Source organism: Ambystoma mexicanum, chromosome 3q, assembly GCF_040938575.1.
Source record: "Ambystoma mexicanum isolate Mex_15411 chromosome 3q, UKY_AmexF1_1, whole genome shotgun sequence".
NCBI classification, from domain to species: domain Eukaryota; kingdom Metazoa; phylum Chordata; class Amphibia; order Caudata; family Ambystomatidae; genus Ambystoma; species Ambystoma mexicanum.
This window is the reverse complement of record NC_090926.1, coordinates 1,218,418,465-1,218,440,617: the sequence shown is the minus strand read 5'-3', so window position 1 is coordinate 1,218,440,617 and position 22,153 is coordinate 1,218,418,465. Positions and strand designations below refer to the sequence as shown.

Sequence of the window (22,153 nt, the reverse complement as noted above, 5' to 3'; positions counted from 1 at the left end):
GAGCACTTCCTGATCAGAAAAAATGTGCTACGGCACACACACTCAATATAGCACAGAATGGCACAAAGAACACAAGCTCACAGGGGACTAACTATTAAACTGCTCTCCTGGAACGTTCGGGGACTTAACAACCCGATTAAGACCAGAAAGATTGCAGCACATATAACACGACACAATCCCCAGATCCTACTCAAAGAAACCCATGCCCTTAAAAGTATGATAGCTAACTTTCTTCCAAGATGGGGCCCCCTCCGATATGGTACGGAGTACTCTGCACAATCCAGAGGAGTCATGACCCTTGTACATCCCTATGTGGGGTTCCGGTATTTGGACAGCAAGGTGTAATTATATGGCAGATACGTGCTGGTGTGGGGCGAGGTGGCTGGCCGCAATGTGGTCATAGTTAACACCTGTGGTCCAAATATTGATGACCTGGAATTTTACAGCAATATACTAATTAATCTGGATACGAGAGAGGAAGCCCTGATACTGTGGGGTGGGGACTTTAACACAATCCTGGATTTGTCACTAGACCGATCCTCTACAACCCCCTGTGGCCCCACCAAAGCAGCCTCCACCCTTAGACAAATTATGTCCCAGGTATTTCTAACTGCTGTCTGGCGCGCACGGCACCCAATGAGAAAACAATATACATACTACTCATCAGTCCATGACTCTGAGTCTCGCATAGACTACTGGCTGGTCATCTCCACCCGATCAGATTCGGTTGCTGAATGTGACATCTTCCCTTGTACCCTCTCGGACCACTCCCCAATATCCCTAACCCTGGTCTTGAGCGTTGTGGCCCCGCAGGCTAGACGCTGGAGGATGCCCCCGGCCATACTCGGGGACCCCCATATATGCGAGGAACTACATACAGACATAGAGGAATTCTTTGAACGGAATGAAGGCTCAGTAGACATATATTCCACTCTGTGTGAAACCTTTAAAGTTTGGATACGGGGCATCCTTATGGGCAAGACTACTGGGCTGTTAACCGCTGTTCAGAAGGAACTGGCGACAGCCGAAACCAAGATAGCAGGACTGGAAGCAGAGTATAGCAACACACACAATAAAGAGACTCTTTCTTTCTGTACTCCACGAGGCACTAGGCAAATTTAATAAATTGGATAGCAGGGAAATACTATATCTATTCGCTCCCCCCTCCCCCCCCCCAAAGCCTGCAGATACTGCAAAAGTAATAAGGCAGGGAAATTCCTAGCCAACATGCTCAAAGCAGGCGGCCACCGAAACCCAATTGTTAGTATCCAAAATGTGACTGGAGACATGGCAAATCGGGAGGTAGATATTAACACTGCTTTCGTAGACTTCTACAGAACCCTTTACTCAAATCAAGACCTCAAGACCACCGACAAGGGCATTGAACTCCCGACTTTGGTTCCTGAGGTTAGATTAGCAATGGACTCACCCATAACACTAAAAGAGATCACAGCACCTAAGCCATCCGTTTCGGATGGCTTAGGTGCAGAACTATATAAGGAATACCACAACAAATTAGCCCCTATATTACTGAAGGTATGGGAGGAGGCAGCGACGCAGGGCGTGCTTCCAGCATCCATGTGTGAGGCTGCGATCACTGTCCTCCTCAAGCCTCGGCGCCAGGCTCATGATCTTTCTTCTTATAGGCCCCTATCCCTGATCAACACAGACGCCAAGATCTTTGTGAAAATACTGGCCACTAGGCTCCTGCCATACATGCCAACCCTGGTCCACCCAGAAGTGGCTTTATACCCACACGATCCACGTCCCTAAATCTTCGCCGTCTTTTTGGAGTGATGGCCCAGATTAACCCTAAAGCCGATGCAACGGTTTCTGCCCTAGATGCAGAGAAGGCTTTTGACTCAGTATCATGTTCTTACTTGTTTGAGGTCCTTAAGAGGTTTGGGTTTGGAAATTACTTTCTCAACTGTGTCTGGATCCTTTATTCTGACCCAGTGGCTCGAATCCTTACCAACCGCACTGTCTCGCACCTCTTCCCACTGGGCAGAGGCACCAGCCAGGGCTGTCCCTTCTCCCCCATATTGTTTGCCCTCACAATCAAACCCATGGCAGCATTCATCCGGCAACACCACAAACACTGAGGTATCAGGATGACAGCTCCCCCTCAATTTATCTCCCTATATGCAGACGACTCCGTTATATGTCAAAGACCCTAAAAACAACCTAAGGCCAATCATGGCAGATATACATGCATTTTCCGAATATTTCAGATATAAAATAAATATTTCCAAGTCCAAGCTGTTCCCACTAACTCCGGCTACCCAAGATTTGTCTGACATAGGAGGATTCAAATGGTAACCCATCCGAGTCCGGTACCTGGGCGTGATGGTGTCCAGAGACAAACACACAGTATACATAGACAACTACGAAGAACTCCTTCAAACACTAACAGTTAAGCTACAACTATGGACCAGACTCCCCCTCTCACTATACGACCGAGTGGCGATCCTTAAAATTATGGTTCTTCCCAAGCTGCTTTATTGTTTTAGCAACATACCCATTTGGCCTGGGAAAAATGTCTTCAGGAAACTTCAGTCACTAGCCACCACGTTCACATGGGGTGGGAAGACAGCCAGGATGAAATGATCCAAACTAACCGACCCATACTCAAGTGGGGGCATTTCTGCCCCGGACTTCGGATTGTATTACCTTGTGGCCCAAGCACCGTTTGCTAAGCACTGGTATGATCCGCATAGAAAAATACACAGCTTCTCCCTCCGATGTTCGATCGGTAATGTTTGGCACCAAACATAAGGACTCCTGCGACCTTGACCTATTAAGCGCCACCGTACATGCATGGTCCAATATATACAACAGAAGTGGCCTCACAACCCCATATGACCCAGAAATCCCTCTATGGAACTTACCCAATATCGCCCCTAACTATCAAAGAGCGTTGCAGAACATATGGGATCCAACCAAAACTTTTAAAATCAGGGATATGTTTCCAGAAGGGCTATATATTGAGCTGAAAGACTGTGTGGATACTATGAGAGGCGGACAACTCAAGCGTTTCCACTTCCACTGTATGAAGGCCGCCTTTGCAGCTAGGAACCCCCCTCACATGTATGCATAGGTGCCATGACAGCAACTGATGAGTGGAAGAAAGAGGTATCCATCTTATACAATTTAGTACAATCTTATTCAACCTCCCGCAACATGAAAGATACATGGGAACAGGACTTGGGGCTCACGCTAAGTGACGAGAAATGGGTTAAATACTGTCAGCTCTGTCAGCTCACAAGATCAGTCTCTTTGAACTCAGGGCTGAGGTTAATCCAGTTTAAAAAAAACTCAACCAACCTCACTATTCCCCAGTGAAGCTAGTAAAATGTGTAGAAGTGCACTCTGGGAAATGCTTGAAATGTGACATGCCCAACACAAATGCCTATAACATGTATTGGTCATGCCCCCGGGTGTCAGAGTTCTGGTGCAAGTGGCAGAAATCCTATAAGAAATCACAGATATTCCTGTTTCCCCCTCCCGCTGAAATATTTGTTTGGTGATATTGGAAAATCAACAGAAACTACTAGACACTTGTTTAATATAGCATGCATAGTTGCTAAAAGCTCCAAATGAAAGTACTGGAAATCTGTACACGCACCTCGTAGTGAGGACTTCCTTAGAGATCTCACAATGGTAAATGAATGCGAAGAGCAATTTGTATTGACTGTACCTGCACCCTGTCGCCCCAAGGACATCTGGGCTCCCTTTCAAAGTTATCTCTGTGACATGTTATCGGATAATGATTGCACACCCACTGAAACCCCGTGAACAATGAGACCATGTAGTGATGTTCCAATACTGTTGCGAAGTAATAATGGAATGGCACTGCTGTATATGTAATGCTCTGTTTCAATGTAACTCTCTCTTTAAAATAAAGTTAAAAAAAATAAACAAATAAAAACCTGAAAGAATGCCTTCACAAGGTTAGTGGAATTAACACCTCTCCTGAAGTTCAATTTGGAAGAGCAGACCCTAGTGACCACACTGAGGTAACATATAGGCAGCTAATGTGAAGGGTCATGGAATACATGGGGTGGACAAGACCTACACCTGTTTTTGAACAGGACGATTTTATGGACATATTGGATAGTCGGCCACATTGGACAGGAGAACCCAATTGTCTCTTTTCAGCAAGCCTTACAAAGGAAAGTGGCTTCTAACTGAGAGGCACCAGAGGTTATTCCAACTGTACATAAAAAGCTGACGGCTAATTACAGAGTTTCTAGCTCTGACCCTTTTTACCTCTCCAAGCACCCAACACCAGAAAGCCTGGTAGTTCAGGCAGCCACCTCCACAAGTAGGCAAAATGCATATCCTACGATACCTCAGGATAGAGATGACAAACGTTTTGACACCATGGCCAAAAATGGTTTTCCGGCCGGCAGTATGGCCTTGAAGTCAGCCAATGCTACGTGCACACTAGCGAGGTTCACACACACTCTTTGGGAGTGAATTTAAATGGGAGGAAATCCATCCTAATAGCCCCGTATTTGGCCAGGAGGACATGGTACCCGGACCTTCTGGACATGATCATCTGCCCTCCGATACGTCTTCTACAAAGAGAGGACATTCTCTCGCGAGAGGAGGGTCAGGTGCTCCATCCGGATATCAGGACTCTCAGCCTTCACGCATGGTTTCTGAGAGGGTGAGAAACAAATATTGGGACCTCCCAGATGACGGAATGGAGATTTTTGCTTTTGGCCAGAAGGCCAATAACCAAATCTTTGTACCACTGCCGCAGGAATAAGTTCTGCAGCTGGTGTAGGGATAAGAATGTTGACCCTTTTTCATGTAATACACCTTTTGGGCTCCAGATTGGTACCATCAAGGGATATCTGGCAGCGCTTTCTATTTTTAAGCGTACTTCAGAGGAAATCTCCTATTTTAAGATTCCTCTAATTATTATTATTATTATTATTATTATATTATCTTTTTTTAAAACCTTTACAAAAATGTTCTTGAATGAATTACTTAACAAAAACACGTAAAACACAGAATACTATCAGAGAGACATTGCCTCCGAGAGACATCGACTCGACAGGCATCGACGCACTTAATACAGGCATCAACGCACTTAATGAATACTCATAAAATACTTAATTACCACATACTAATTATTCACTTTGTTAATACATTCATAAAATCTTATATAAAATCCAAACATAGTACATAGTAATAGTACAATTGTTAAAGGGACTAACTAATGTTTTCCCTACAGTACCATTTCAAGTTCCACTGTGGGATCTCAATTTGTTGTTAAACCTTTTGATGGGAGCTCCTTTCGAGCCTTCAAGCTCTTTCTTGTTCCTTAAGACGGCTAACTCTGAAAAACATCTTTTTAGTGACAATGACATCAGCCCGAAGGGTGAGTGAGCTACATGCTTTATCCTGCAAGCCTCCTCATACTGTCTTTTATAAAGACAGAGTGGTACTGAAGGTGAAGCCTGATTGTCTCCCCAAAATTGTCCCAGAGTTTATATTATTCAGAAGATAACGTTCCCATCTTTTTATCCTCCTCCACATCCTGGGAACGAAGAGGAAAGACTTTACAGGGTTGACGCTAGACATGCACTGAGCTTTTACATCTCCAAATATTACGGCAAGATGGCCAGTTCTGTGTGGGCTATTCAGGTCACAACCTGGGACTGGCCATTACCAATATGTGGGAGGACACAATCCATTCAAAGACCAAGTTACTTACCCCTGGTAATGTTCTTTTGACTGGATGTTCACGTATTCCTTATCGCCCCTCCCAACCAACCTACCTCGCAGTAAAATTTCCCTTGCTGATGCAGCCGACGCAATTTCAGGGTGAGTCACCGTCGAACACAAGGTAATGCTCCATTCATAAAAACAGAACTGAGGCCAACGGGCGCTGTGCGTGCTACTTATACCTGTGGTGACGTTGACACCGAGAAGGAAGCCTCCGAGAGACATCGACTCGACAGGCATCGACGCACAGCATCCCCTGCTGCAAAAATAATTTCGAAGCAGCAAGGCTGGGATATTGGAAATATCAAAGATAAGGAATACGTGGGAGGAACATCCAGTCGAAAGAAAGTTTCCAGGTGTAAGTAACTTGTTCTTTGTTCATCATTAATTTGATCACAATCTGTTCAGGGGGCATGTGGTTATTTTCTGAGTTTATGTACTAATAGACCAGGGGCAACATAGACCTTCATTTGCTGTTGAAAACTTTGGGAAATGTACTGGCATTGAAATCTGCATCCCATACTGCAATTAAGACTGATGATTAACAACTATTTGCAACTATTCCTGATTGGCCTCTTTACTGAGCTTCTTTTCTTGCAGATCAGCGTAGAGGGGAACATAATGGCGGCTGCCTCTGGAGCAATGACTGTGGAAATCTGGCGAATGATGGACTAACTGGCAACTGAACTGGTAGTCCTCTGTGACTTGGAGACTTGCTTAGGTGGTAGTGGCAGCATTTTGGAAGAATCCAGCATCGAGCCACTAGCTTGCACAATGGATGCAGATTTTTTGTAGTCCAGTAGCAGCACTGAATCCTAGAGCCACATGGACTTCCAAGACCTGTTGTATCTCAATTGAGTGTCTATTGTACACCCTAATTAATTCATCACATCATTCCCGTAATACCTGTGTTTTCTGTCTTTGCATTCTATGTGGAATGGTTTGCTTTTGTCAACATTGTCCTGGTAGACTTGTGAGACTATTATCCTTTGTTATGGTGAGAGGTCCAGTACAATATCTACACGCCCTTCTGCATGCAGATTCATATGAAGTCTCACAAACTTGAGAGTCACACGCTACTTAAACAGCAATGTATTGACAGATGCACTTTGTACGTTGTAAGTTGTTCTTAACATGTTGGGATATCCTTGCTCCATTTATTCTACATGTGGTTGGCAAGCGATAAGGTCCTTCCTTCTCCCCCATGCACCGTTTTACCAAAAGAAACAAGTTAAAGTCTGTTGAATTTCACTGACATAAATGTGCTTGCATTGCTAAGGGATTTAGATTGTTAAATATTTATTTTCCGTAGGCTTGAGCATCCTGTACCCCATTAGTCGAACTTAACAGGACCTATAAGGGCTCTGGAAACAAACGAGGTTTCCAGAAGTAAATGCTTACATGTGTGTGTTGCGAACAGTCACCAATGGTACAAAGCAGAGTGACGTCAGGAGGACATGGCTAAACCACCAAAAGAATAATTCATCTGAAGAACCTATTTTGCCATTTGGGGTGCTTGGATATCATGCAAGATGAAAATCAATGTCACTGAAGCAGAGTTCCAGCTTTCCATCTTTTTGAATGAGATACCAGAAAGATGATTGTGAAATCAGGGTAGGGGTGGCGGTATTTGTTGGATTTAATAGGTTAGACAATATATTAAGTCCCCAAGACAGAAGAGAACATTTCAGGCCCAAAGTAGTAACAAGGACAAACTCTGAAGCAGAGGTTCCTAGTTGCAATGAAGAACGATCTATTATTTGGAAGATGAAGCTTCACAATGTGTGCCCATCACTGGTCAATGTGTTGGCTCGTCTGTTCTCTCTTTAATATTTTTAAATAGCAGAAAATTCTATTTGACTTGAATATTTACGCACTAAAATGAAAACCAATACCTCAACTGTACTGTGGAAGGTTTGTGGCTGGATATGCCTGGATGTTGATAAACCTCTGCATTCGGTATGTTCATTTTTATCAGCACAAGTTTGTAAAATACAAATCTTAACAAAGTGATTGTATTCATAAGGGTTTGTTGTGAATAGTTTATATTGTTTTCTAAAATGTTAGTTTTTGTTTCATACTTTGCAGCATCACGATATTCTCTAAAGCAAGGATTTTACAAAGGTGTATTTGCTATGTTCACACATAAACACAATCCTGCAAGTTCCAATTCACAATAAATATAATAATTTAATGTAATGCTTTTACTTTTAAATATGTGCAAATTGCTGCCTGTCAGTGTGAACAATACTTGATAGAAGGGACCACAACAGAAATCAAGCAGTGCCTTGCAAAATTGTAAATGTGTACAGGCACTTGAAGAACAAGCAACGTTAATTAAGTGTGCACTCTTCTTAGTTGTTGTATATAACTTATTATCATTATTTTTAACAATTGTTTTAATTCTATTAATTAATGTGCACGGGTACTTGAAGAACAAGACTGCATATTTTACTGTTAAGGTTCAAAATGAGTGAAGTATTTCAAGTAGCCAATATCTTTCACCATTGCACTGTTTTTATTTTCCGTTATGAAATGGATTTCTATGAATCAAATAAACCACATGGCCAGTAGTGGAGCTCAATTGGTATTCTTTTGCCTGCCTTCATACATTATTCTACAAAGTACAGGCCTATGTTTGCAATGCCAAGTACTTAACTACATCATTTTAGCACTGTTAAAAAGCAAAAGCATTGTGTAAAAATCTTGACTAAACAATCAGAAACTCAAACAATCGCAATGAAAATGAAATGTAAAATCGAATGGTTTAAAATTCGAAATTGAGCTGTTCTCTAATCGCTTTCCACTATCCAATTCTTCACCTACTACATACCCACCGTATCACTACACTACACTACCACTACACTACTCTTAACCCCACCTTAGTGTCAAAAACCCTAAACATGACCAAGCAATGGCTACATCACTACTCTTTCCCTTTTGTATCCTCTCAATGTTTTTATTTTGATATTCAAATTTATTGTGTATTCTGAAGTTTGAAATTCAAGTTTTTTGGTTTTTATATTTTGTGGCAAAATAAACTATCACACATTCAAGACTGGCTTATCAACTAATCAGGGCACCCACGACTTGTAACACTGCACATGAAACCTTATCTCTCGTGCCGCCAGTAGCAACTCTAATTCCTGCTTGTAATTGAGAAACCCTTTCTATTCACAGATTTCATAGAGCAAAACACCTCTCTGAGCCTGATGAAAGGTACATTGAAAATTAATATGATATATGTTTTGGATGATCTCCTCCTTCACAATGACACAGATGACTCTCCAAAAGTTTGTGGATCCAAGCCCATTTGTTTACACTAACTTGGCCTAATCTATGTTTCATCATTTTCCTGCTTAGGGGAGGTCGTCGAGCAAGCCCTTTTAAGTATCTTGGCGACTTAGATTTATCTAAAAAGTAGTCATATATTCGAGGGGATTGGGTCCTCCGACGTATTCCATATCTATGATATCTATGACAGGTAATGTCCACAGCTGTGCTGCTTCGGAACATTTTCGGCGTTGTGCGTCGATGACGTCGATGCGCCGTCCCCGAGGACCTCCTCCAACGGCCGACGTCACCCGATGTGATAAGTAGGACGCACAACGCCCGTAGCCTCAGTTCCGTTTTTTCCGCGAACGTGTTCGCTTCGTGAATCTCGGTACGCCTCGACTCTTTGGAGTTTGTTGTATTCTTCTCGCTTCTTGGAACCTGTTCGGTTTTTGTGAAAACCTGTTTGTGACAATGTCTACCTCGTCTTCAACACCCGCGTCCGGGCTTCAAGAAATGCGGGGACTGTGGGTCCAAGATGTAGGTCACGGACTCGCACGACGCCTGCCTCTGGTGCCTCGGGGAGGCCCACGATACGGACGACTGTGTCGACTGCCAGTCGCTCACGGCCAAGGCCTATCGGGAGCACAAGAAGAAGTTGTCAGTAGGTCGTAATACGCAGGTTTGCGTGGTTGCGGAAGTCTGGGTTCGCTCCTGATGTCCAATCCCGGCTCCTCAACATGCCCTTTGACAGTGAACATATTTTTGGCAGCAAGGCTGACGAGAGCCTTGAGAGGTTGCAGACCTCCAAAGCTGCAGCAAAGTCGTTGGGCGCTGCAGTTCGACAACCTCCGCCTTTTTCGTCCTAGGGGACAGCAATGGAGGGGAGGTTCCTTTCGTTATTACTCATCCTTTGGTAAAGCGAGAGGAGCTGTCAGTCAAAGAGGCCACCTTAAGAGTGCCAGAGGTGGAAAACAGGGTACTCGAGGTGCCAAAGCCGCTCGGGCGTTGCCTCTTTGCCATCAGACAACGCCGCAGCCGCTACCACTCAGTCATGAGGTCAGGTCCCTAGGTTCGCCGGTTGGGGGAAGGCTGGCGCAGCATCTTGTAGAGTGGCGTGCCATTACTTCCGATGTGTGGGTTCTGGAGATCATAACCCACGGCTACTGTCTTCCTTTTCGGCAGAGGCCTCACAACAATCCACCTGGGAACGTCTCTTTGAAGAGTCCGGATCCGCTCCTTGCGCAGGAAATTCAAGCCCTGCTGGAGAAAGGCGCCATAGAACTGGTATCTGTAGCGGAGAGGAACAAGGGATGGTATTCCCCTTATTTTTTGATTTCGAAGAAAGGCGGGGGATTGAGACCCATAATGGACTTGCACGGTTTGAACAAGCTCCTCAGGAAGGACAAGTTCAAGATGGTTACTCTCTCTCAAGTCCTCCAGGCCCTTCAACTTCAGGACTGGTTGGTGTCTCTCGACCTCAAGGATGCTTACTTCCATGTGCCGATCCATCCCAAGCACAAGAAGTTTGGGTTGACCTCCGCCCGAGGGTTTTCACCAAGCTCATGGTGGTGGTGGCAGCGCATCTCAGGAAAGGGGGGATTTACGTCTACCCCTACCTGAACGATTGGTTGATCTGGGGGAGCTCTCCCGAACAAGTCCTGGATCATCTGTCCGTCACCTGCCACTCCCTTCACAAGCTGGGCTTCTCCTTCAATTTAAAGAAGTCCCATTTGACGCCAACACAGCGGCTCCAGTACATCGGAGCAGTGCTCGACACATCCCTGGGGCAGTGTTCTCCTCCCCAGGTGAGGGCTCTTCACATTCAGCAGATGGTGCACAAGTTTCAACTTGCCCAGACTCTCCCAGCGTCCGAGTTCTTGACTGCTCGGTCTCATGGCATCCTGCATTCTTCTTCATTCTCAGAGGCTCGTCTGCGGATGAGATCTTTGCAGTGGGCACTCAAGCTCCAGTGGTCTCAGTCCTCCGGCAGGATGACGGACCCTGTCCAGGTGCCACCCTCGGTCGCCCGGGACCTTCTGTGGTGGGCGGTTGAAGGCAATCTGATGAAGGAGGGCCCCATTTTGGCTGCCCTGGCCGGTGGTGACGATCGTGACGGACGCATCCCTCATGGGATGGGGAGCTCACACCAACAAGTTGACAGTCAGCGGTCGTTGGTCTCCGTCGGGGTCCAGACTCCATATCAATCTGTTGGAGCTGAGGGCCGTCAGGCTTGCCCTGAAGGCTTTTCTGCCGACTGTGCGAGGAAAGAGTGTCCTGGTTCTAACGGACAACACGGTGGCCATGCACTACCTCAACAAAAAGGGTGGGCAGGGTCACTTCCTCTGTGCAGGGAGGCGATGCAGCTCGAGTTCTGGGCCATCCAGCAGGACATTTAGATCTCGGCTGTTCATCTGGCCGGAGACGACAACGAGGCGGCGGACGCTCTGAGCAGGCAGAGCACGATCTCTCACGAGTGGGAGCTGGCTCAGGAGATTCTCCTGGAGATCTTCGCCCTTTGGGGGACCACTCAAGTGGATCTCTTCGCCTCCAGTGTCAACCGGAAGTGCGAGAGGTTCTGCTTGCGGGAATTACCTCCAAAAGGAGCCTTAGGAGACGTGTTCGTGGTGGAGTGGTCATTCCCACTGCTATACGTGTTTCCTCTAGTCCCCGTCATCCCGCAAGTACTGCAGAGGTTACGGAGGTTCGGTTCCCGGATGATCCTCATTGCTCAGGCGTGGGCCCGGAGAACGTGGTACCCTGACCTTCTCGACTTGTCCATCTGCCCTCCACGTCGTCTTCCCTACAGAGACGATCTGCTCTCACGGGAGGGAGGAGGTCAGGTTCTCCATCCAGAGGTCAGATCCCTTAACCTTCACGCTCAGATCCCTTAACCCAGGCGGCCGGCAACAAAGTCTCTGTACCGTTGCCGTTGGAGAAAGTTCTGCGACTGGTGCAGAGTTAAGAATGTGGATCCTTTTGAGTGTGACATTCCCATGGTTCTGTCTTTTTTGCTTTCCTTGGCCCACAGGGGCTTGCAAGTGGGGACCATTAAAGGTTACCTGGCGGCGCTGTCCATATTTAAGCGCTCGTCTGAAGAATGTTCCTATTTTAAGATTCCTTTAATTCCTCCGTTTTTGAAAGGGCTCACTAATGTGTTCCCTCCGTCACCTTTTCTGGTGCCCGGTTGGGATTTGAACTTTGTTCTTAAGTTTCTTATGGGTGCTCCGTTTGAGCCTTTGCATTCTTGCCCTTTGAGTCTGTTAACTCTGAAAACTGTGTTTTTGGTTGCGGTTACTTCCGCTCACAGAGTGAGTGAGTTACAGGCACTATCAGTTAAGCCACCCTTCACAGTGTTTCATAAGTACAGGGTTGTCCTTAGAGTTCGTCCTTCCTTTCTTCCGAAGGTTGTTTCGGAATTTCATTTGAGCCACAAGGTTGTTCTTCCAGCGTTCTATCCTCCTCCACAACCTGGTAAGGAAGAGGAGAGGCTCCATAGGCTTGATCCTAGGAGAGCGTTGAGCTTTTATATTTCGCGCATGTCCCGGGTCAGAGTGGACGATCAACTTTTCATTGGTTACGCTGGAAAGCGTTTGGGACAAGCTGTGACGAAACAGCTATCTCCGAGTGTTACCGCTTGGCGGGTAAGGACCCTCCGGCTGGCTTGCGGGCCCATTCTACCAGGGGAGTGGCTGCGTCTACTGCCCTGCAGAGGGGTGTTCCTATTCGTCACATCTGTGATGCAGCCACCTGGGCTTCGGTACATAATTTTGTACGTCACTACTCCCTCGATTCCATCCGAGGGCAGGATCTGGCCTTTGGCAAGGCAGTCCTTTATTCCGCAATTTGATTGGGCATGCTAAATTTGTGTGCTAAATTCTTTTCCCACCTCCTTGCTTGGTACTGCTTTGGGAGTCTGTCATAGATATGGAATACGTCGGAGGACCCAATCCCCTTGAAGAACAAGTTACTCTCTTACCTGGTAACGTTCTTTCGATGGGATGGTCCGACTACGTATGCCATATCGCTCCCTCCCTACCTTCCCCACTGCAGAATTTCTTATGCGATTGCAGCTTGCGTTCCGCAAGGCCTTGTGTGTCTGACTGGCAGAAAACTGGTCTCACATGTTCTGGGGGAAAAAACTACAACTGAGGCTACGGGCGTCGTGCATCCTACTTATCACATCGGGTGACGTTGGCCGTCGGAGGAAGTCCTCGGGGACGGGGCATCAATGTCATCGACGCAGGACGCAGACGCCAAAAATTTTCAGAAGCAGCACAGCTGTGGACATTACCTGTCATAGATATCATAGATATGGAATACGTCGTCGGACCATCCCATCGAAAGAACGTTACCAGGTAAGAGAGTAGCTTGTTGTTCTTAAAGATTTCATATTTTAACTGCGTGCTCTATCACAGTCTATGCCTGCATAAATGTTACCAAAAGGATTTTTGGTGTGTGTTCCCAATGGTCACCGATTCTCTCTAAAGTTGAGTGAGCTCATAGGCAGTCACAGCAATATTTAACCTATCCAAGTTATTTTTGCCCTTTTCAGCCAACATTTCAAGGGAATCATTTTGTTCAAAACAAAAGCCCTACCCCTCAAATGTCAGTAGATCAGATATTGCCAGGTGTTTTATAGTAGTCATCAGATGCGCCAGTCACATTATTGCCATTTACTTTTTGCCCGGCCCAAAACTTATCTCAAGAATTTTGCTTTAAAGCGCCCTATGCTTTAGTCCTTTAACCTCCCACACCCAGGGGGTATGAATAAACACTATGCTGAGTGAATGCCTTCACTGTCAGTGAAATATGAAGTATCAACTCTGTTTCTACACCTGAGGCCCATTACATTTGTGTGGTTAATGTAAGTGATTTATAGTGAAATATACATACAACTTCAATCCGTTCCTCAGGTAAAAAATATTTTACATTTCACTAATATAACATTATACTTTTACAAATCAAGGTCAGAGTCCTCCATATATCATCTAGCTTCCCCTGTATAATAATAGCTAACTGTTTGACCAAGCAATACCAGGTCAGTATCAAACCTAAGCAAGTTTAAATAATTAAAACAACCACCATGAATAACATCTCGCCCCAACCGTTCTTGCAGTGGGGTTGCCCTGATCTTCCCTGAGTGGTTCCCTTCTTCACTCATGCTCACCCACTCATACTCCTCCTTCAAGAGCCTGGTCTGCAAGCTGATCACCTCTCCTACCTCCGCTTTGACCATTGCCAATATCTATAGGCCAACTCGCCCCTATCACACATTTTCCTCACTGAATTGGCTAATTTCTCCTTTTTTTCTCCCGACATCTTCCTCTGAACTCCTTTTACTGGGTGACTTCAACATTCACCTTGACTCCTCAATCACGGCATCCACTCTCTTCCGTGACCTCTGCACCTCGCTCTCCCTCTCAATTCTCCCCTCTGGTCCTACCCACTCGGCTGGACACACTCTTGATTCCTATTTCCACACAGATCTTTGGCTCACCACTCCGCTCTCCTGATCAGACCATGCCCTCCTCTCCTCCCACCTGGGGCCTCTCAACTCTCTATTCGCACCTCCCCCAGCCCTGCCAACCTCGTTCACGGACAGCCACCCGATGAAACAAGTGTCAGTTGATGCCTTCGCTTCCACCTTCCTCCCATTGCAGACTCTACCTTCGACTCAGCTCTCAGCAACCTCCATCTCGCCATCTCTAGCACTCTTGACGTTCTTGCATCAGTCATGAGGATCCGCCTGAAACATGTCACCAAGCGTAAAACTTGGTACGACTCTGACCTAGCTGACCTGAAGTGCAAATGCAGTGCCGCAGAACGGAAGTGGCAGACCACAGGCTCATCCTCTGACAAACTGGCCTGTTGCCTACTCCAAAGGCAATATCATCTCACCATTCGTTATAAAAAGAGGGCCACATCCAGGCCGTTGTCTCTGGAGCATCCAACAACACGTCTGAACTCTTTCAAATCGGCAAAGAACTAGCCAATCCTTCTGCAGTCTCCATCTCTCCTCTTCCCTCTCAGGCCTTCTGCACTGTACTGGCCACCCACTTCACTGCAAAAACTCAGGACATTCTGACCACTCGTTCTTCCTCGCCCTCCCTCCTCCCATCCCCCCTCAGCCTTTCTCTCCTATCACATCGGACAAGGTCACAAGAGCTCTTCCTGAACTATTCAGGATATTGGCTCCCTTGCCCCTGCACTTGCTGTTTCTGCAATCACTCTTTTGCTACTGGGTCTTTCCCCTCTTCTCTCAAGCACTCTTGTGCGCCCCCTCCTGAAAAAGCCTTCTGCTGACCCCTCGTGGCCAGCTAACTACCGCCCCATCTCTATCACTCCCTTCCTTGGGAAACTCCTGGAGAAGCTGGTCTTCCCCCTCAACTGGCCCAGCATACTGAGCTCATTGGTTGCCTACATGACCATCAATCTGGATTCCAAGCATCCAGAGGCATGGAAACTGCAGTTCTGAACACCCATGAAAAACTACTTGCATCTCATGACACCAATTCTCCTGCTGTCCTCATTCTACTTGATCTTTCCTCTGCATTTGATACGGTCAGCTACTCCATCCTAATAAAACGGCTCTATGATACCCTTGGTATCTCAGAGCGAGCACTGGAATGGCTGACCTCCTTCCTCACTGATGGTCCCTCCCAGGTCATCCTGGGCTCTTTCTCCTCTCCTACCTCTATCTCCATCTGTGGCATTCCCCAGGGCTCTAACCTCTCACCCTGGCTCTTTAACATCTATTCCACTCCGCTTGCTCACCTTATCTCCACCCTCACTTCCAGTGTTATGCAGATGGCAGCCAACTCTTCTCCAAACTTCCCTCTGATACTCTACCTATTTCCTCTACCATTCCTGACTGCCTATCTGCTATCCAGCCCTGGTGTGCCTCCAATGATCTATGCCTCAATGCCAGCAAGACTGAGATCCTTCCTTTAGGGACTCCCACTCCCTCTTTTCTCCCTTCACTCTGGCCACCCTATATGGGCTTTCCCCCTGCTCCTGCATCTGAAGCCAGAATCCTTGGCGTCATTTTCAACTCCTCTATCTCTTTCTTCCCGCACATCTTAATCCTTGCAAAGAAGGCCCCTTTTCAACTCCACCTCCTCAGAGGTATCCTTCCTTTCCTCACTTTTCCCCAGAAGCTCAATGTCTCTAGAGCTCCGGTACGCTCTAGTCTGGACTACTGAAACAGCCTCTTCCTTAATCTACCCTCTTCCTCTCTCCTCCCCCTCCAGCTTGTCCAGCATAGGGCTGCAAGACTTATCCTTGGCCAAGCCCTGGGACTGTATCTCTCCAGCTCTAAAATCCCTCCATTCTGTCCCAGTTGCTGCAAGGATCAAATTCAAATCCCTCTGCATCACCCATAAGGCTGTCTGGGGCCAGAAACCAATCTATCAACAACTTGCTCTCACCAAATACTTTCCTTCCAGATCTGTACCCTCTTCCAGCTCCAACTCTGTGTGTCAGGCGCATTTGTAAGCAGCGAGCTGGTGGCCGATCCCTATCCTCGGCTGGCTCCCTCTTCTGGAACAGCCTCCCTCTTCCTCTCCATCAGATATACCAGGAACAGCCTCAAGATGAGAACAGTGATGCATACCCACTGTCTGAATATTGCAGTTTTGAATTTCAGATATCTTGGAACCTCACAGAAGTACGGCTTCAGAATTTGCACCTGCGTTTTATAAATTTGTAAGTGCTTCCCTTTTGACGTTGAAGTTCTGAGAAATAAACAACTCTGTGAGTATATGTATAATATTTAGGGATGGATGGCATTTGAGCATCATGTGTTCACCTAACAGGAGTTATTTCTATGTTTCTTTGTTTAGTAAGTGCTTCCATGTTAGATGAGCAATTGTTGCAATATCTCCACAACACAAAACCATCTTTCAAAATCTTCATTAAGCAAGCTCTGAAAAGAGCAGGAATAACGTGGGAGGTGCTACTTAATGGTTTGGTGCCTTGAGGGCCATTCAAGGGATAAAAAGGCTTGCACTTCTTCCACAATGCCCATACCAGGAACAGCTTGATTCTTCTACCCTGCTCCCCCTCCCACTCCAGCCTACTTCTGCAGGAGTCTGTCCTGATAACATTTTGTTTTCACCATCACCGTCTTGTGGCCAATGCTGGATTTGACTTTTATGGACTACGCTGATTCACGGTGCGTCACCCTTTCTCAACTCTCATTCTGGACTTCCTTTGCATCTTGTACTCATGGTGGCCCTGAATCATGCTGTTCCCATCTTCATCCTGTATCCTGGCTTGCAACATTAGGTGTTACTACTGACTTCTGCAATTGTATTCGCTCTCCCCTCTTGCTTCTCCACTCTTTTGACTGCTTACTCTCTGTTCTCTCCTCCTCCCTTTTCATATCTCCTCCCCTTACTTTATTCTATGCACTTACTCTATCAGAATTGTCCCTGGACCTAGTATGATTGTAACCTCGTCTGTATCCCCTCCCCTTACTTGTTCCCCCCACCACTATCTGAAATGTCATCAGGCCTAGAACGATAGTCGCTTGTTTTGTTCCTCCCCTCCCTTTATGCACCCCTCTCCCTCACCTTTTATTTTTCCTCAGCTCTACCAGAAATGTCATCAGGCCTAGTACGGTAGTCGCCTGTCTGTTTCCATTTCCTTCCCACTCTCCCCCTCCCTTCCTCTCATCTATGTCTTAGCTCTTGCACTATTTGAAATGTCGCTAGGCCGAGTACGATAGTTAACTTCACATCCTTACTGTTCATGGCCTGTAAGAATGTAATTGTATTTTTCCTTGTTCCCTCCCTTGCCCTGAAGCGCTTTGAAACACATTGTGTATAGCCGCTATATAAATAAACTATCATATATCATCTTGAGCTGGATCTCCTCAAATTCAGGACGCTCCTAAAGACTTAACTCTTCACCTCCTCCTTCCCCACTCTCACTCCTGTGCTAATACCCCACAGTCGCTGAGATTGGTGGCCTGGGACCTTATTTGTCCTTCTGGGTCCCAGCCTTCCGCCCCATCCCAGCACTTGCCTTTGGGCACCCACTGGCTTGTGTTCTCACAGGCATGCACTTATTATGGGCAGCTGATCACTCTGTACCAAGCGATCTCTGCCAGGCACTTACTTTTGCATACAAATGACTCCTTGGCACTTTCCTCTGTGGAACTCCTAGCACTTACCCCCTTCCCTGTCCCTTCTCTCCCTCGCTGCACTTGCACTTTCTAAATGCTCACAAGGCCTTGTAGGACCACCCCTTTCCTATTCATCAGTTTTTTCTATTTGCCTTTGTTCCCATGTTCCCTCCCGCTTTGAAACACAATTTCGAATGGATTGTGTCCTCCCGCATATTCCTCATCTTATGATAATTATCCTTCTAGCTTCAGCTGCTTCAGAATTTCTTTTCAACATGGGGCGCTGTGTGCCGTCTCGTCGAGTCGATGTCCCTCGAGAGCCTCTGTTCGACTGTCAACATTATCATCAGTATAAATAGCGCACGCAGTGCCCCGTTAGCTTCAGTTCCATTTTTCCAAGCTAAGGCTTTGAAGAATTCCGGCATGCTTTGTTCTTCAGTGAACTTAGTCAGCTTTTCGATCTAGGAAAATGTCTTCCCTGTTGGCTCCATCAATGCCTAAAATGGGCTTCAAGAAGTGCCAAGACTGTTAATCGAAAATGTCGATCGCCAACCCCCACCGCATATGTCTGTGTGGCCACCGTACTTCAGACTAACTCCTCTCAGGCGAGGACAGAAAAGGCTCTGAGGGAGCTAAAAGGTAAATTGGCGGTGAGTCGAGAGATTCTCCTTGATGGAAAAGATCTCAATCGAGAAGTCGATCACACCATTCGTCATCTTCTTCGAAGAAGGACAAAAAACAGCATCACAGGTCACAGTTGACCTCTAGTGATTACTCGGCCAACAAAATGGGATGTGTTTTGTAAAGAAATGTTTAAAATCTTCAAGAATGCAGCCCGACCCGCTCGAATAACAAGCAGAAAGTCCATGCTCCTGTCGATCAGCATCAAGACTGCAAAGGGAAGTCGAAGACAAATCCTTTGAAACCGAGCCATAAACTGCAGCCGCATTGAGAAAAATCTCGATCTGACGAGAAAGCGTTAAGGGCTTCGACAAGTCAGGAATCCAGTCCGTAGAGGGTTCCTTCGAAAAAGCATAAAAAGTCGACATCGACACCTTCGCTAATACCATCAGCGTCAGAGCCGTCAAGGCCAGTTTCGGAGTCGACTCCAACAAAATCGAGTACGACTTTGAAGTTGTCGTCGATGATTTCCTCGAAGTTGTTGAAGCCAACAGTAACCCAGGAAAACGTTTTCAAACCCTTGCCAAGGACAGATTTTTTTCAAGTCTTTAACCTCTATCAATGAAGAAAATTAATCTTCAGATGATAACACAACATCATTTGGGTTACAATATTGCACCCCTAATGTGCCAGAGGAATTCATCTCAGAGTCTAGGTTAAAAGACTTGTATGATAACCTTCAATCAGCCAGTGGTATAGATACCTCTCTTGAACCGGAATTTGGTAAACCAGATCCTACTGACTATGCTGACTCCTCATATAGGAAGCTAATGAGCAAGGTGATAAGAGGTTTTAGGTTGGAGCAGGCCTACTCCCTCTTTTGAGCAGGATGACCTGACAGATATTTTGGATCAGGGTCCCCAAAAAGATACATTTTTGCCTTTTCACATTACACAGGATTCCCGAGGGGACATATCTAATGGCATTGGGGGCATTTAAATTCACTTATGGCTTAGTTTTTTAGACAAAGAACAGAACGGGCATGACATCTCACAGCTCCAGGCAGCTTCCCTCAGTGAGCAATGCCTCCTGGCCTATGTTTACAAATTCTTCTAGGGGAACAAGTTATATTTAGTGCCTGCAGGAGACACTTCAGAACTCCCTTTGGCTGGCTATTCCTCTAGCTTCCTTTGCAGCATCACAATCAACAACCCCCACCGAGCCAAACCACCACCTTCCTCTTGCCCTGCGGCACCACACCACACTCCCCCATACTCCACGCCATTTGATGTTCACCCTGTCTCGGAACCGTAAGTAGCCAACATAATCAAAAGCCTCAAGCCATCCCGCTGCAAAGGCGATACCTGCCCGGCCCCCATCATCAAAGACTGTGCACCGTTCATCACAGCCATCATCACAGTCATAATCAAGGCCTCATTCCCCTCAAAAAAAGTTTCGGCATCCCTGAAACAAGCATGAATCCTCCCGGTACTAAAAACAAAACTCCCTCCATCCCTACCGACTACTGTCCCATCACAACAGTGCCCTTCATCCTAAAGATCCTTGACTGTGCAGCCTACATCCAGGTACAACAATACCTTGAAGCCTACCACATCCTAGGCACCCGTCAATCAGGCTTCGGCACAAGGCATGGCACGGAAACTGCCCTGCTCAAACTGAATAATCAACTAGATGACATGAAAGACACAGGTAAACTTGCCATGCTCCTCATGCTAGATCTGTCACCCGCGTTTGATCCCGTCGATCAACTGTTTCTCTGCGATCACCTCTCTACCACAGCAAACTTCTCTCCTGCAGCCACTGACTGGATCAGACCCTTCCTAACAGATCCTCTCAGGTCTTCATAGACGGGCATGCCGCCTCAACCACGCCAGTTACCTGCGGCGTTTCACAAGGTTCTTGCCTTTATTTATACAAAACCCCTTTTCGATCACATGGATGTCCTCTGCATCTCCTACACAAACTATGCCGCTGACACCCAAATCCACCTCCCCCGCCCCTCAGGCTCTTGTCACCAAGACACTACTACCATCAGCTCAGTCTACAACATACTCCAAAACTAGATGGCAACACACATGCTATGCTTAAACAACGATAAAACTGAGATTATCATTGTTGGCTCACCCATCACTCTCCGCAACTTGGATCCAGCCTAACATTGATGGCAGCCTAATCCCCATCTCACCCGCCGCCAGAAGTCTTGAGTATCTATCTGGACGCTTCACTTGACCTGTCACGTCAAGCTAACGCCATCGCCTCCGCTGCAACCCACACAGCCAAACTGATCAACGCCAGTAAGCCTTTCCTCTCAGTATCCAATTGCCAGAGCCATCACCGGGGCCAAATTGGACTACTGCAATGCCCTCTTTGCTGGCACCTCGGAACACAACCTGAAAAAGCTACAAATCATCCAAAGCAATGCCCTTTGAGCTGCCCTCAGCCTTACCAAACACGTCATACAGTAGGCGAACCTTGCATTGTCGTTTGGGAGTCCTTTCTTTTACACCCTCTCATACCTTACCCTTCGCTATACTTACCTCTTAAGCTGTTCTCCTCCCACCACGTTACTGTCCCTCCAATCTCACTCTGCCTTTCCACGCCCACCCTTTGATCATACTTTCCCACTTCTATTCCTGCTACTGCATCTATCTCCAACTATCCTCGTCCCTCCATAATTTCTTTCCCTCCCTCCTTTCACTCTACTTGCCTCTCCTCTTACTGGTTATAACTTCTGTCTGCAGCAATATCTACTCCTACTCTCCCACTCACTGTTGCTCTTCCCTTTCCACCTCTAATACTGCTCTTATACTGCCACTACCACTAGCTCTCTATTACCTTTACTTCTCTAAGGCTCTCAGGGATATCGTGCCCTGTTCACTTCTCTCGCTAGCTCCTGGTCAGTCCCGGGACACCGGGATAAGGTGCCCTGCACCCCTCTCCCTCTCTGCTACCCACTACCACCTATCTCCTTCACTTGCTACTCCCACCGCCTACTGTACTTACTTCCAGTTACTAACACCACCTCGACCACTACTACTGCATCAGTCTGCCACTACTGCTACTCTAGCTCTAATACTCACACTCTCCATGTCTTTTCCAGAACGCCTCTCTGTGAATACCCACAAATCAGGTGAACCTAAAACAAAGAGACAGAGAGCTAGTGCGGCTAACTGCCGTCTTCTCATTATGCTTGATGTCTCTAATTGTCTATTTGTGAATATTCTTCGTAGTGATATTGAGCTGTGTGCTAAAACACACACAATCTTAATTTATACTCAAATTGGATTCCGCCCCAGTGGCTCCTCGAAACACAATCTGTTGATCCTGCGTACACTTCTAGACATGGCTAAGATGAACAAAGGCCCCCGT

The 22,153-nt window shown here is 46.5% G+C and overlaps 1 protein-coding gene across 4 annotated transcripts in view; it reads left to right on the top strand.

Annotated features, from left to right (window-relative positions):
• Positions 1-8,312, top strand: part of FBXW9 (F-box and WD repeat domain containing 9) — a 503,699-nt gene extending 495,387 nt beyond the window's left edge. For all 4 annotated transcript variants that reach the window (XM_069604110.1, XM_069604111.1, XM_069604113.1 and 1 more), the window contains one exon: positions 6,340-8,312. In XM_069604110.1, the coding sequence (XP_069460211.1) occupies positions 6,340-6,414 (75 nt within the window). In that variant the 3' untranslated portion in view covers positions 6,415-8,312. The remainder of the gene's footprint in view (positions 1-6,339) is intronic.
• The last annotated feature ends 13,841 nt before the right edge of the window (positions 8,313-22,153 follow it).